The 17,290-nt window shown below is 40.2% G+C and overlaps 1 protein-coding gene across 6 annotated transcripts in view; it reads right to left on the bottom strand.

Annotated features, from left to right (window-relative positions):
• The window catches only part of LOC115945608 (disks large homolog 1-like), a 61,568-nt gene that overhangs the window by 38,145 nt on the left and 6,133 nt on the right, over positions 1-17,290 (bottom strand). For 4 of the 6 annotated variants that reach the window (XM_034072957.1, XM_034072958.1, XM_034072951.1 and 1 more), the window contains exon 3: positions 5,663-5,794. In XM_034072957.1, coding sequence (XP_033928848.1) covers positions 5,663-5,794 — 132 coding nt within the window. Of the gene's footprint in view, positions 1-5,662; positions 5,795-15,064; positions 16,652-17,290 lie in introns of those variants that run through there. The other 2 variants (XR_004550570.1, XR_004550572.1) reach the window with 1 other exon arrangement.

Genomic DNA, 17,290 nt, shown 5'->3' with positions numbered 1-17,290 from the left:
AGTGAGGTGGGGTTGGTCTATTCTTCCAAGTAACAAGTGATGGAACACGAGGAAACAGCCTCAAACTGCACGAGGATTATTTAGATTGGAGATTCGGGACAAATACTTCACCAAGAGGGTGCTCAGGCATTGGAACAGGCTGCCCAGGGCAGGGCTGCAGTCACTGTCCCTCAAAGTGTTCACAAACCATGTAGATGAGGCCCTTTTAGTGACATGGTTAGTGCTGGCTTTAGGCAGTCCTGGGGTAATGGCTGGACTTGATCTTAAACGCCTTTTCCAACCTAGCTGATTCTATGATTCTATGAAGTTTCCCAGTATAGCAATCCATTTAATATCCTTTTGGTCCCTGAAACACTGACACAGACTAAGCATGTTTCCTCCTGGGGACTGGGAGACTGGTACTAGCAAGGACCACCATCACCCCAGACAGGTCAATCATATTCCCTATGTTGATGTCCTCAACCCTGGCAGCTTTATCAGAAGCCTTGTGAAATCTGGCATCACCTGGTTTTCTATGGTGCCATGGATGTCAACTCCTACATATGCTCGAAGGAAAAAGTACAAAAGAGGTCTTAATGGTTGTGGAGGAAAGCCTGAAAACGTGACTGCAATGTTCCTTATATCATAGAAGCAAACAATGACAACCTGAGGTATTCTATAGATGATTTCTGTGCCTTTTGTGAAAATCTCAAATGCTTTTCAACACTGAATGGCAGCACTACCATGTATGACTAGCACTGGATTTTGGAGATGTTGCATGATCCTGATGTTTCCTCTGACATCTATACTTGTTCAACACCTACTTTGGTGCAGACTCCATCTCCATCCCAGGATTGTGTTGCGGGTCTCCTGCTTGTCTCACCATTTATCCTGCTGTTCCCACATCTATTCCCCCCTCCTGACCCACCTCCTTGTCTCTACTCCCAAATTGCTTTCTGTCACTATTTAAAGAGTTTCTCTTTAAACACAAAATGCCTAAACAAATTCCTTGTCTTTCCATTTACTGCCTCTACATCCTTCTTCTCTCTGTATGGTCAACAGTATAATTATTCCTCTCAGCATTAAAGATACAGATATCATTATTCATGCATGGCTATGACTATCAAAATCTTTCCATTCTTCATTCTTAGCATTTCCCTTTTGTGACAGGGCCATGTTTCAGCACCTTATCATTACTTCGATGACAGGTTCCCTTCCAGTTTCTTTCATATCTAAACTTTCCTTGCCCTAAGTGCAAGGGGATTTTCAGTCTCAACTCACAGCTTTGTAGGCACCAAAGTCAATCAAACTAGGACAAATCCATAAGATTTGCTTCATACTTAACATACTAATTGTTTTCATTTGTTAATGCTATGTTAATTTTTAATAGCTAGGAACATATTAAAATAATTAAAGCAAAAGGCGACTTGCTTTGGCTCTCCTTAATGGCTATACTTTTGGTCCCACTTACATACTCTATCTGTCCTATAGCACACGGAGGTTTTCAAGACATAACTAGATCCCTGGACATTTGGATACTACTATAACACTACAGAGTTATGCTGCCGCTTAATTTATATGAGGTTCTAATACAAAAGTAATATGTGCTTGCAGAAGAATGATCTGTCTTCCTTTTTGACTTGGTTTAAAAGACATCATCACTCTTTTAAAATGGATTGTTATAACAGGGCTTATTTAAAAGTGAGCTGAATGAAGTAAAGAGTCTAAAAACTCCTTCTGGAAACACAAAATTATATCCTAAGTAAGTCTTTAAATACAGACTGTGGCACAGATGACTGGTAAATTCAGTAATCCTTACAGTAAATGTTTCCTACAGCAGTTTTAAAGACAGAAGGTTTTATAACAGCCACATTATCTTGCAGAAATGGTACAATACCATGAAAAGAAAAAGGAGGTGATGCAGATTTTAGTTGAAAAATGACATTTTAAAATTGAAGTAAAGTTACAAAAGCATGAGTTAAAAAACCCCCATAAGACATGGTTTCAGAGGCCTCAGGAAATACGTCATCCAGTGCAGATTGGGTTTATCCGAATTTTAGGAAAACCTATTGGGATTAGTTTTCACCTAATGCTGCATAAGATGATTACAGCTATTTGTGGTACTTTAATTCCTGCTAGAAACAAAATGATGCTTTATAGAGATGTATCTACAAAAAAAAACCCAAAAAGCAACCCTGACATAAACCTCTTTCATCCATTCTCATTCTGCAGAATGGTCTCCTAAGCTGCACAATCATGCACTTTTCTTAATGAAATGAAGGCTCAGCAACTATAAAGCAGAGGGTTTCAGAAATAAATTGTACTAAACTATGTATTGCATTCTAAAAACCAGTTAAGTTTCATACAGAACAAATGTTTGGTCGCTTGGACATATGCGGGTGACTATTATTACTCTCTTTCATGGTTTTCCTTTTCTATCTCTGCACGATGCCTCCAAGATACACCATTATGAAACAACCCCAACAAATGAGGCATTTGGATTTCCACAAGTTTCATTTCCTCTTCCTTAAAGGGTTTTAAAACATAAGGGTTCATATGTGCTACAATTTGAGAGGACCCCATGATTTTAATATGGAAACCCAAAAATCCTTATAAGCGCATAACAACAGCACTGTAACTCCTCACTGTACACAGGATTGGTACAATCCTGTTGCTGAAAACAATCTGGAATTAACTTAAGGGTAAGGCAAATATCTAAATATGTGTTCTTCCCCTTGCACACTCCTTCTGAAGAGTTTCTCCTCCTCCCTTCTCTTAGGGCTGGATTTTCAAAGCATTGTGTTTGGGCCACTGGAGTGTAAATGGGACTCCAGAGACTGCAGCTCCACGCAGCGCTTTGAAGATGTGCCTCTCAGCCACTAACTCAGCTGTAACTAAACACAGAGACTCTAGAAAGAAGTCCAGTAACAAGAGCAGCCTGGAGGGAGGAGGAGATGCTTTTGAACCTGAAATAAAATGTAAAAGGGCAATCCTTCAATAATCCTTCTGTAAATCACATACAGAATTTTTACTTCCATATTTGTAGTCACTTCTTGCATGTGTACAATATACACATGAAAAATACTGAATCCTGGTTTTTCTCATGTCACTCCCCTATTCAACATTTAACAGTTAATATCTATGAAACACATTGAAGATAAAACAATCACACACGCACATTGAGAGCCCAAGTTCAAAGATGACTGGTTGAATCAAATCCCACAAACATAAACTGGAGAACGAAAGGAACTAGACAACACTAGATCTGAAAAATGCCTCTAATTATAATTAGTCTTAACTTTATCTGTTCTACTACACTCAATTTGAGGCATCCTACTGATTTTTAAGGCATTTTGGAAGTTAATGAGAATGGAACACACAGGTAAGGGAGAGGGATGGCTTCAACAGCTGAATTTATTTGTAAAGGAATCTAATTGTACTGAAATTGTAGGACCTACAAAAATTGAATTTGACACATAAAGTTATGCTAACTTTATACCTGGTTGGAATGTGCACTTCTGCATCCAGGATAATGATTCTGTACAAAAATCAAGCTCTTCATCAGTAGTTATAGCCTAAATATTCAAAAGGCCAATTCCCCTCTGGACAAGACCAAGGTTCAATGGCTGTAGAGACTGAGTTTTGGAACGCAATGAGCACTCAGACTCTGAAAATTAAGTCTCATTAAGATTAGGCACTCAAAAATGGTCATTTTCAATACCATTAGACATTCTGTGAATATAAAAGACAAAGGAACATTAGCAGTACAGAACTTCAAAGGAGATCGGAAGATCTGCCTTAGCTATTTCTTTGTGTGGTCTGATTTATAGGTGTATGGAAGAAACTATGACGGGAAGCTAAAACAGATGTCATGGAAGTGGGGTTTTTTTAAATACTGATTATGCAAGAACTTCATTATTGATTGGGTAATAACACCATCTATGACACTTAAAATACTGGAGAGAGGTCACTCTTTTGTATTATTCCATAATCTAGACCAACCAAATAGCAAACCAAAAGACTTTGAACACATCTTGCAATTCCCAAATCTCATATAAAAAGAAGCATTTAACGACAAGGAAAAAACACCCAAAGGCCTACAAATTAAAATGCTATCTAACATCCATAGCACCACGCTCAATCTGTTAATTTGGCCATCAAAAGATTTCATATATACTTTGGATTCAACTTTAATGCAGCTATAATCACTTTTTCTTTTCAGACATATGTAATACATCAGCAACATAGGCACACACAGAGTACACATGTTGTTAGAACACTTTGAAGAATTACTTCAAATTACTGGAGAAGTAAATGTACAGCTAAAAACACTTCTGTGTATTTCTTCAGCACATACTTCTATATCCACAGATAACATTGAAATGTCCCATCTCTTTTTGACTCTTTAGTTCAAATCTATGACTATTTGGTAACTACCATTCAATTGTGAATCTATTTCCTTTTGTAAAGAATACACAGAAACTAAAAATTATATAGGATTCATAAAATCAAGCTGATCACTTTAAAGAAGCCAAGAGAAATGACAAGTAAAATAGCATTGACATGAATTAATTCCATTTGCAGGAAATGTTAGAGACTGATATCATATATTTTTCATAAATGCTATAGAAATTACTGAAACTCTTCCTAGACCTCCACTGCCTTCACACCAATAGTGCAGTACTGACATGCTTCTACTTTGATGATATATAATCAACTTTTTCCCTAACTGCTACTGATTACAGGTCTGCAATGAGCACAATCTACTCTGGCTTCAAACCACCACAACTTGAAGGTATGTGTGCTTCCACAAACATCATTTGTGTTAATGTGCCCTTCTGACTAGTTCTGCACAAAATGCACAGTTGTGAAGGAATAAAACAATGAGAGGCCAATGCAATGTGAGTAAGAGGGCAGAGGGAGGTAGAGCAAGGGTGATGCACAGTTAGTGTCACCCCTTCCCATGACTGGCAGCATAGGCATGACACAAGGAAAAACATGGATGCTACAGCAACCACGTATGTTAATGATCTTGCAAACATCATATGTAATAACTTAGGGAGGTTATTTTATACAAAGCTCCAAAACACCACGTGCTTGATTTTGACAAATACCACCATTTACCAGGTGAAATGGAGACCTTAAAGTAAATGGAAGAAAGACTGAGCAACAGGCCAACAAGTCTATTTTGAACACTGCATGAATGGGAACATTCCATCAAAGTTCCACTGTAACCATTTCTCTTGCCTCATTTCCAAGGTTCTTTGGCTGACACTTTTCACAAAACCATAATGCAAAAGACACAAAGATTTGAGATGCTACTTGGTGCCAGTGAAATCAATGAATCATTGGCCATTTACCTGTATGGAGATGGCTTCATCTTCAACTCTGCATAAAGAGCGATATCCTACTCTGGTTCCGTAACTTCCATTAAACAAAGGAATGCAGCAAGGTTTAGGAATTACCACTCGATGCCTGAACTTGCATGAGGTTTTTGTTATTCTTTTTCTCATTGTAAATAAGAAAATGCCTTTTAAACATCGGACAGTGAGTTTCCCCACAGAGGACATGGATCATCTCAACATGCTGTTCCATTGCAAACATGAACAGTGACCAATAAGAAAGTTACTAGGTCTGTCCTAGCTCTGGCCTTCAAGAGCATACATTTAGTATTAGTACCTACCTAGAAGTGCCTGAAACAAGCTGCTCTTAAAGATGCCCATCACCTTTCTGATGGCTTTTTTCAGTTGTTGCTCCTCTGGCTTCCTCAGTTTTTTGCAGTATTCTTCCAGCAGCACCAAAGCTCGGTCAGTATCTAAAAACAAGCAAGTACATAAAAAGTCTTTTATTTGCCCTGGAAAGTATTCAAATGCTCAAATATTAACTTTACATTTCTAAAGGCACACTTCACACATGTAAGGAACTTTTAGAACAGATGTTGAATCCTATCGTTAGCTGTACACCATGAGCAACATAGGCAAAACAAAGACATGAACCCAACAGCAAACCAGAAGATTACTGCATGTCAGAGATCTCCCTGCAAAGGAAAAATGATCTTCTGAATGGCATCTACAACAAGTGTTCAACTTCTATTCACTCAAAACCAGCTGGAAGCTATGGGGTTTGGATCAAATTACAACTTGCAGAAGCTTCAAATTTACAGACAATAACCATTATGGATACCCATAAAGGAGAACTGGCCTTAAAACATATACAAAGAAGACATAAAAGTGTTTGCTTGGCATCTGCAGCAGTCAGTTCTCTGTTCTCTGAATAGCAGATGTGTATCTAAAGGCAGGTGTCCAAGAGCAGGATTGTTTTTTTTTCTGTTCCCTCAATACATAAAATTGCTATCTACCTCTCTGGTAAAAATGAGACTTTGACAACAGACTTCCATTCACATGTTGGCTCAGATGTAGCAATCCAGCCTTTCTGTAAGAATCCAGAGAAACAGAGCTCTGCTTTTCCTGTTGCTATTATCTGTGTGCAGTGATTTGCCAAGAGCATGAGTGGCATATAAAATTGTACAAAATCTAACCATCACCATCTTCCATATAAGAAAATAGAGGAAAATGGAGAATCAGGCTTCAACTTCTCTTCTCCGCATCCTAGCTAGCTCACAGAAATGTCCACACACATATATATGTGACACTGAGATATCTATACAAGCTTCATTACCAGTAGAGTTTCCGACTGTTTAGTTAGATTAAACTCAATAAAGTACTGTACAAGGGCTTGGAAAGGCAAAGCAGACTGCTCTTATCGTTCTCTAAATAACCTAAAGAAAACTTCCTCATCATATGAAAATTGTCTTTGTTCATTCAAAGCTCTTCAACACAGTCCCTGTAGTGTGGGCCTTGTGATGTGACAGATGAGTTCACAACCGGCAGAGACTTGTATTCTGTAAGTTGATAACATTCCTACATTAAAAAGAAGAAATATTTAAACACAGAAGCATAGAATCATAGAATGGTTTGGGTTGGAAAGAACCTTAAGAGCATCCAGTTCCAACCTCCCTGCCATGGGCAGGGACACCTCACCCTAGACCATGTCACCCAAGGCTCTGTCCAACCTGGCCTTGAACACTGTCAGGGATGCAGCATTTGTCACTTCTTTGGGTAATCCATCCCAGTGCCTCAGCACCCTCACAATAAGGAACTTCTTTATATCTAACCTGAACCTCCCCTGTTTAAGCTGAACCCATCACCCCTTGTCCTATCACTGCAATCCCTGATGAAGAGAAAAATTGTTAACATTATTAACATCTTAGAAGATGCAATTTCTTTTCTTTCTCCTCACAAAAATTCTAGCTGGTCACAAGCATCTTATGAGAGAAATGAAAAGCATGAATAAAAAGGTATTTAAATGTACATATATGCTCACAGCTACATAAAAATACATGTATATATCACTTGTTTATGAAGATAATGGAGCATTTTATATCAGTGCAGACATTTACACAATGAAGGAGCTCATAGTTCTCTGATGTAATCCCACCTCGAGGGTGTCTCCAAGAGGAACCCCTTCTTTCTATGCGAGCTGTCCCTGGGACAAGGAAGGGTTTGGCAATCCCCTTGTTTTCAGCTAAAGCCAGTACTGCACTTAGAGCCCACTTGTGATCTACAGAGACAGATCAGCTCTTTTAAAGGCCAGGTCACATCACAGGTGGGTTCCCACCATGGGTCACGCAAATCAAAAGCACAGCCTCAAAACAAACTTCTGGGTCCAAGTGGGATATGGTTAGGATATTCCCAACAAAGGGTTAGGAACAGAGAACTAATTCTAACATGAGCTCAGCTTCTTTTGCCTTGAAAACAATAATCACATTGTACCTCTCACTGGCTTCATGACTGTGTCTGACCTACTCGTGACACATCTGCCTTCATCTATATACTGAGAGTTCTGGTTGCCCTCAATAAAATAAGTTGTTAATAACATAAAGCATGGATTTAAACTGGAAAACTGTAGATTTAGATTGGATATAAGGAAGACATTTTTCCCTGTGAGAGTGCCAAGGCACTGGCACAGGGTGTCCAAAGAAGCTGTGGCTGCCCCATCACTGACAGTGTTCAAAGCCAAGGTGGATAGGGCTTGGAGCAAGCTTCTCCAGTGGAAGGTGTCCCTGTCCGTGGCAGGGGTTGAACTGGATGAGCTTTAAAGTCCCTTTCAACCCAAACCATTCTAGGAATCTAAGGTATGATTCTGTGGGTTGGAATCAAGCATTCACCTTTCCCCTAGTACAGACAGGCATATTCAATGAGTACATTAGTTATATTAAAGAGATGCAGCAAAGAGTAGTAGAAAAGCACTGCAAATTACTGAGGACATTTTAAAGAAGTGGACTGCCTGAGAAACAAGGAAAATGGGATTTGAATGCTTATTCCACACCAGACACCCTACCACTCCCTCTTTCTTAACCACTTGCTGAAGCATACTGACATAAATCATTCCTTCCCTAAAGTGTATGGTTCTTACTTTAAAAAACAGCTACAAAAAGCAGCATCCTTTGGGGTTATGAACAAAGTTGTTCTATTCACTTAAATCATCTTTCAACTCATCAAGATGAAAAAAGCCTACTACCAGCTGACCCCAGAACAGTCCAAAACTCTACAAGCTGAGCAACCAGCAACGGGGCACAATTCTATTGTTAACTCTAAATCCTGGCTAAATCCCAGATCAAGTAATTATCTTCATGCCTAATTTTCCTCTCTAGCTTTAATAGGATAAATTCATTTTTACTCCCTTCCTAAGCTCTTGCATGGACTTGTAGCTTTTTCCCACACAATCACACTCGGTAGCAGTGTATCCAGTTTTCCAAATAACATTTGATAGGTTGCATGGGGTGGGAGATCCAGTGACCCCCACACTGCCCTGCTTGTGTTGAAATTGATGTTCTGATGTGAACTAGATGTGAATTGATGTTCTGATGTGAACTAGAAACATATCTTGACCAAAAATGTTTTAGCATGTCAGGGAGAGGGGCTTTGTAACTGGAGCATCCCTGAAAAGCCAAGGGGCTTATGGAGACTATTCAAATCTCCAGTCATTTTGGCACTAGGTCAGGCTTTCAAAAAAGCAACTTTCAGCCTTTTTGATGAGCTTTACTGGTTATAAATCACTTGGGACTGGACCTTCATATGGATTTGTACAGTATTTAGCATGATGGGGCATAACCCTGCCCATGTGTCTGCACACCAATCAAACAGAAGCATTCAATAATACAATAATATACTATGTCTAAAGAATACTAAGTACTCTTTGCAAAATAATAACCATCTTCAATTTCCAGTTATAGCCAAAGCAGATGAGAACATCCAGTACTTTCCCTTTTGGGGCCGTTTGACAGCTACAAAGCTTAAATAACATTTGGCTGCAAGAACTGACTGCCTGGACTGCAGCACAATAATCAAATAAGAACCATATTCCCTGTCACCCAAATGAAACCAAAGTTTATGCAGCTGAATTCCCATATATCCTTCTCATTGAGAAGAATGGAGGACTGGTGATTGTCATGAAGGACTGAATCACTCTGTGCATGGGAGTACAGCATCCAAGAGAGTAAAGGGTTAATTCTTAGCAGCCAAAACAAGTCCTGTACCTTACTGACAGGTAATGAATATACAAATACAACCAAAAAATCTTTGTTCTCTGGTACCACTATTCTTTAGTGCAGATGATACCAAAATCAAATGCAAGCAGGACCACAAATCCACTGAATACACATGATGCAACATCCCAAGTTTTGGGCCTCCATGTGGATCCTGAGTAGGTCCTTTGTCTGCTAACAAAAGACCACAGAAAAGTCAGTGTCAGCTGTGCCCCATGAGGTCTGCTGGACACAGCTTTGGTTTTCCTTCCTGTTTCTTTGCATGTTATGACACTATTTTTCAGCTGATCCTATTGGCTTTGAAAGATGCCTTTGACAAAACCCAGAAGATACAGTCCTACAAAACTCACATATATTCTAGACTTCATATATTCTGGACTTCACTTACTTGCCAATTGAGTTCATCTAACTACACTTACTGAAGCATTCAACACTGATGAGTTGATGAAAAAGTCTTTGATATGCTCTGTGCCTTCATATGGGACAGATGATGACACAGCCATGCCCGCCCATGGCAGGTCACCCAACATAACATCTATGGGAACAGCTGTAGGATGCAGGAAACAGTTTTCCTAAATACCTCCCAAATTCAAACCATTTATTCTTTAGATGAAGTAAATATATGAGATCTGAAGACAATCAGGAGTAGCTCTGAATTTCAACACTTACATTGGAAAGATTTGACTAACAGCATGAATTGAAACTATATGAGAAAGCTACGACATACTCAAAACCAGTCTGCAAGAAGCTCCATTTTCAAAACTCCTCAAACCAGAGCACATTGAATGATGATCACTCAAACCAAAGAAACAGACGATGGAAGCAACAAGTAATTCAGGCAGATGCTGTTTCGTACATATTTCCAAGCCATTAGAGCTCCTTCTAACCATAAGTCATATAGACTGGACTATATATGGACCCATATACAGTACTGGCCAGGATCAATCACTGGTTTTGCAGACAAGCTGCTATACTATGAACACCCACAAGAGTCCCAGTACCTAAAGGGGCTGACAAGGAAGCTGAAGAGAGACTTTTTACAAGGGCTTGTCCAAACAGCACAAGAGGGAATGGTTTTAAACTGAAAGAGGGGGGAATTCAGACAAGATGTTAAGAAATTCTAGATGAGCTTTAATGTCCTTTTCAACCCAAACCATTCTGTGATTCCATGATTTTATGAGTCTGCTCAGAGCTGGCGCTGCCTTCCATAGAGATATTATCCCATCACTGAACACCTGCTATGAAGCAAGGTAGGTTAAAGATGGAGACAAAACCAGTCAATTTGATTCCAAACTCAGCAAGAACAGGAAACTTCTGCTTTGCACATGCAAGAAATCACAGCCAGCTGGTTACAGTGCCCTGCCCCAGCACAGAGCAGTATGAGGCAGCCACTGCCTGTCAGGAAATAGGCCTACAACAGTCTGTGGGTAAGTTTAGGACCATATTTGCATTTCTTTCCTCCCACTGGCATCAGGGTTTGTGAACAAAAAGACTTTGGGGGTGCAAGAGTATGGAAAAATGCTGTCTGAAACAGCAAATGTTATTGTTTCATCAGTGAGAGGTGTTTAACAGCAGTCAAGGTCTAACCAATGGGGTTGATAAGATGAAAGGGGAGGTTTTACTTACATCTCCTCTGTTTCTTTTTCTAATTGTATCTGCTCCTTTTCCCAAGAGGGATTTTGATTATTTTCTGACTTGTGAAGCCTGGCATACAAAAACATGCCAAGACACTTCAGGAGATGCTTCCCAGCTTTTGAACAACCAGAAAAAGGAAAATGTAGGGCATCAAAGCTGGAAAAGGCATCGAGAATGGGGGAGGAAAAACACAGCAGCCAAAATAGAAGTGAGATATGCAGTCAGAGCATCAGGAAAGAGAGCAAGAGAGTCTTCGCAGTGAACTTTGCTTACTTCAGAAGAAAAGGACCTCAAAACCTGCTTTTGCTTCTGGAGAGTTCCCACCTTTGTTAAAATGACTGCTGACAGAAGAACCAGAGGTCTGAGCAAGCACTGTTAACTGTAAACTGTAAAATGTCTTGATTTGATCCTCTGCTTTGGAAAGCTCAAATAATTACAATGAGGAACAGGGGGAATGCAATAGTTTATAAGAGATTTCCAGGTGACTTGCATAGGGAGTGATCCCGAAGCCATCACTAACTCATTTACCTCTCTTAATCTTCACACACGGCAACAAACACAAAGGAATAACTGCTGTCAGTTTGCAACACTGCACACACAGAGGAGGGGTAAACCAGTTAAATCTTAGAGACACAAGAAGCAGTGCACTAAGACGGTTGAGAAAACACACGCTGTAGGCTGCAATGCTTCAGAAGGCTTGAGAACTAGTAGACAAATGAGAATCATAAAATATTTACATATAAACATCAACATGAGACACAAATTAATGTAGCAGATTGCACAGAGGGAACACAAACAGGCAGTACATGGCCCTGTACAAACCAGAAAGCTCTCAGCATCTCAGGCACTTCATAACCACAACAGAACTACCAAGAAAAGGCAACATATGGCCTGTGCAACCTTGAGGTAACATAAGGCATTACGTAGGTGACAAATACTATCACCCTGTGATGAGCACTCACAACAAACAAGCAAAAGGGTTAAAAAGAACAGCTCCTGAGATCATGCACAACACATACACCCGTCTTCTGTCCTGCAAGGGAAAACAAGTGGGCTTTGGTCACTTAAGGGATTACCAGGCACGTTTATTACTGGGGTCTTAGCTTTTGGGATCAGCACACAGAGGAGACTGACACATGGTCTGTGAAGATTAACCTTGGGCCAATGGAGAGACTCTTTCAAGGAACGATATTTAGAGGTAAGGCTGCATTCTGAGCTGCCCTTGCTGTAACAAGAAGTGCAATGTCCCTAAGTTAACCACAGCCTTGGTGAATTCTCTGCACAGATTGCTGTCCTGCAAAACACCCATTCAGGAACAGTTTAGTTGTAAAGTGGTGCTATTCCAGACCTTGACGCTGTCAGCAGACAAGAAATGGAACAGATAGTCTGTGAGAAGAACTGCTATGCAAGTACAACAGCATATTTCAGAGAACAAGGTAGGATTACAGGTTCAGTTATATTAAGGGGAAAGCAGGCATCCAAATGGGAAACTGGAGTAGAGGCAGGAGGATGGGCAGCTCTGCACTGATCAGTGTTAAGATGCAGTTGTGTTCCTGCAGGTCCTTGTGCTCCAAATAGCTGGTGCAAAAGGCTGCAATCAAAGAGCGGAAGCTGCACAGCAGTCACTTGTTACAGAGTATTGATTTCTGCAGATGATGCAGTGGAGAGGGATGAATGATCTGCAAGTCAGATTGCTCTGAGGGGCGGGAGTTATGCTGTGTCAGCTGAATTCACTGAGAAACAGGAACTACAGATGCACTGAGCCCGGAGGAGCCCTGTTAGGTTTGCAGTTTACCTCCCTGCTGTGCAGCAGGACCCAGACTTCCAGTCATCCATCCCATAGAGGAGTGTTTAACTGCACAGTCCCACAAAGTTCACGAGATCCCTCACCATCTAATTTCAGTGCCTGAAGGCTTTAGTGGGTTTTTTCCATACATAATTTCTTTCTTGTTGTAAATCAGGACAACTTCTTCCTGTCCTCCAGACGTCAATGTGGAAAGCAAACCACCATCACTCCCTATACAGCCTCTTCTATACTGTGTGACTTGTCCTATCTCTCCCTTACTCAGTCTCCTTTCTTCACAGACTAAACAGTTCCAGCCCCCTGCAACATTTGTCCATGGTTTACATTTCCAAAGCCTCTTATTCTCTTCTCTGGAATTCAATTTATCTTGAAGCACAACCTCTAAACTTTGGCTGAAGACCTGGTAATGCCACAGAACCCTGTCTGGTGGGTGAAGCTGGGCAGAAACACAAATGACTGGGAAGCAATGCTAATAAAATAGTACTTAGGTTCTTTTCTTGCTTGTTTGTTAAGAATCAGACTTTTTGTCTAATTTCCTACAAGGAAAACAAGTTCCTTCAGAAAAATCCAGTTATCAGTGATGATTACCTGCAATGTTTGCTGTCCAAGTATCTTTACACTTGATTTTACAACATGTAACCACCCATCTGTTAGTTAAAGTGTTTCTTTTGCATATGTTTTAGTTACAGATACATACCTTTAAACTTGACTAACCATACTGACCCAAGGAACAGGATAACTGTACAAAGACCAGTGAGTGACTGGCTCAGCATAAAATCACAAACTTTTCTCCAGCATTTCTGCTTAGCAAAAAGCATCTTGAAAATGAAGCTACAGTCCTGTATTAGTGCCCATGGATGGGAATACTTGACCCCTGCAGTCCCACAGATACCATCCTCTATGCAGCCCTTCCTGTAAACTACAATTAAATTGTGAAAGAAATACTTAGCATTTAGTGGATAACCTGCTCATTTTGTGACACACTTCAATAAGGAAGAGTCCACTTCATTATCAGTGTCTCACTCTGGGACCTTGATTCTTTGTAGAATCATAGAATGGCTTGGGCTGAAGGGACCTTAAAGCTCATCCATTTCCAATCCCCTGCCATGGGCAGGGGCACTTTCCACTAGAGCAGGTTGCTCCAAGCCCCTGTGTCCAACCTGGCCTTGAACACTGCCAGGGATGGGGCAGCCACAGCTTCTCTGGGCACCCTGTGCCAGTGCCTCAGCACCCTCACAGGGAAGAGCTTCTGCCTAAGAGCTCAGCTCAGTCTCCCCTCTGTCAGGTTAAAGCCATTCCCCTTGTCCCATGCCTACAGACCCTTGTCCAAAGCCCCTCTCCAGGTTTCCTGCAGCCCCTTTAGGCACTGGAGCTGCTCTCAGGTCTCCCTTTCAGGAGCCTTCTCTTCTCCAGGCTGACCCAGCCCAGCTCTCAGCCTGGCTCCAGAGCAGAGCTGCTCCAGCCCTTGCAGCATCTCTGTGTCCTCCTCCGGACTCACCACATCACTTCTTTTCAGGGGCCTCTTCAGAAGGGCTTTAACAACTTCTGGTATTTGCTGCTCACACCTTTCCATCAGTGAGCTCTTTTTTCCCAGCCATGTTGGTGGTAACGTGAGGTCTGCTCATGAGTGATCCTGTCCCAGATTCTATGTTCTGAGACACTCAGAGCAGATTCTGAGGCCCCAAGATTCCTTCTAAACCCACAGAAACCCTGCAAATAAAAGCAGTTGCACCTGAACTACTTGTTTCTGCCTTTCAAGCATCACAGTGTCACAATCTAGGTGTACAAATGCTTATATTAAATCAACAATGCTAATATGAAGACAGAATGAAAAATGAAGCCATTAATCCCCAAAATGATGTAGCATCAAATGAAAACCTCTTCTTTATGCAGCAGAATAAACGTAAATTGACATCTTTACAGTGTAAAATTATTAAAGAGCCCTGCTTTGAAGAGCTTACAATCTAATTGGATGTGACACACAAAACTAGTGGGACTTGATGTAAAGTTGCAAGAGTAAAAACCAGGAGTTATTTACCTAATAGAGCTGCTGTGATTTATTTTTCTTTTTACTTGAAGAGAATACTCAACATAAAAATTAACATAAATGTGAAAGCTGGAATGAGACAGAAAGCTAACAGAAATATGTCTGCTCAGGAATAAATAACTTCCAAACTCATACAAAGTATTATATTGTATAAAAGAAAACAAAGTAGAAGTAAATTCAGTAACACTAGCATCTTTCTAATGATGAAAAAAGTGGAATGAGATTAACTTGCCTTTATTTATTATCAAAATAGGCATCATGGTCTTACATTTTCTTACATTTACATTGGAACTTTAAATTTAAGAACCTCTGTGTTATACTTGTGTTAAAAGCACAGCTCAGCAGGCATCCAACTGCAAGGCAGTACTACTGTAGAGAACAACTAGGTGTGAAGTGGAAGGCGACTTGAATTATCCCACTACAGCATAATGCAAAATATACCATACAGCCAGGGGAGAGAAGAGCCTTTTAAAACCTAAATACTGGTTTCTGTTTGTAAAACTATAAATTATCCAGATTTCCTCTTTCCAGGAAATGATTCAGTTCCCCGATGTGTTTTGAAGGAAACACTGGCATCTTAATCCCAAAGTGAAGTCAGACTTAAGGACATTTGCACTAACTTGTCCTGCTGAAGACAGTTTAATGCCCTCAAAAGCTCCTCTGAACCATAGCCATTCAAAAGCAAACTTTTTTCCCCATTTATTTTGGATGCTGGTTACTATGGTAACCACCCAGGTCAAGGCAGCTTCATTGGTTATTTCTGGGATGACTATGTCAAGAAAAAGCATGATCTTTAGTTTTCTAAAGATGTTTTGGGCACTGTTTTAATCTATAGCAAATACAAGAAGATACCATAGAAAACCAGACCTTAAATTCTTAGAAGCAATAAGAATCTGGCATCACCTAAACAAAACAAGCAGGTCTGAGTAAGGCAGATTTTGCTCATTTTGCTGACGTTGGGTCCACAAAATCATCTTTTACAACATTTGGCCACTAGTTACAAATTCAGCTTTTTCTCCATGGTCATCCCCTGACATTTAACTTGGCCATCTGGTACAAATTCAGAAAGAAAACGAGAATGAGGAAAAAGAAATGCTTATAATGCAAAATACCATTACTTCTACTGAGTGCAATACACACTAATAGGAAGGGAGGAGAGGATGCACAGCTGCCTGCTGTGTCTGTATCAACACTATGGTTGCCTTCAGTATTACACTATTTTCCCCCATAAAAATAATGAATAGTGTTAATTTATAGCACCCATAGAACACACGTCAGCTCTCATAAATATCTCAGATAAGGAGATGCTTTTTCCACTAAAATTTATAGCAGAGACTGAGACATCATCTGAGGCAAGTGAGTTAGTGTGGTTACTCTGTGGTCTATAAGGAAAGAGATTACAGCTGTGAAGAAGGTAACTGAGATCTTAGGTGGGTTAAAATGCCATTTGAAGGTGGATTTCTCTCTGCTGGCCAAAGCAGCCCTCCAGGACAACAAGCTGGGCACCCTGCATATGTGAGGCAACGCAAATGGGATGGATCTTCATTACTGCTGACGAACACCAAACACAGTGGTAGAGCTGGAAAAAGAATATGAATTTCACCATTCTCACTTCACTTTACAGCCTGCATTTATGTAACAAAGAATTGTTCTGTATAATGCTTGCTACAGCCCTTTTGTGTGCAAAATACCTCACTGTTTCTCACAGAGGAAACAATGCCTGGCTGGGAAAAGATTACTGCATAAAGGCAGTTACATCTTTAAATCAAGGCTTTATGGTAAAAGCTGGCAAAGCTTAGAAAGCAATTTTCTGTCACTTGTTTAACTCTTGGAAAACTAAAATTGCTGTTTCCACAGTCTGTAAAGACAACCTACAGCATTGCACCGCTCACATTCAATGCACTGGAAAAATATGAGAACTAGTTGTACTAGTTCTGGAGTGAATAATGTAGCTTGGAGTGAATAATGTAGCCTTTTAGCCATGTACTTACTTGAGAATACCTATTCAGCTATTGAAAAGACAAAAAGCCTGTAATACCAACGACTTGTTAGAAGTGAAACTAAAATCTCCAGCACGTGCTGGATCTCTTGCTGCAAAGAGCCTACTACATTCACTAAGATTTCTGAGCACAAAAAGTTATGACTCCCTATTTAAATTTTGTTATTTAAAAAGAAGTTGTCAGTTTTAAAGAGATTTAGGGCAGCAGAACTCCAGTGC

The sequence above is a fragment of the Melopsittacus undulatus genome, chromosome 2 (genome assembly GCF_012275295.1).
Source record: "Melopsittacus undulatus isolate bMelUnd1 chromosome 2, bMelUnd1.mat.Z, whole genome shotgun sequence".
Taxonomy (NCBI): Eukaryota; Metazoa; Chordata; class Aves; order Psittaciformes; family Psittaculidae; genus Melopsittacus; species Melopsittacus undulatus.
The sequence above is the reverse complement of the archived record's forward strand: the minus strand, read 5'-3'. Positions and strand labels throughout refer to the sequence as shown.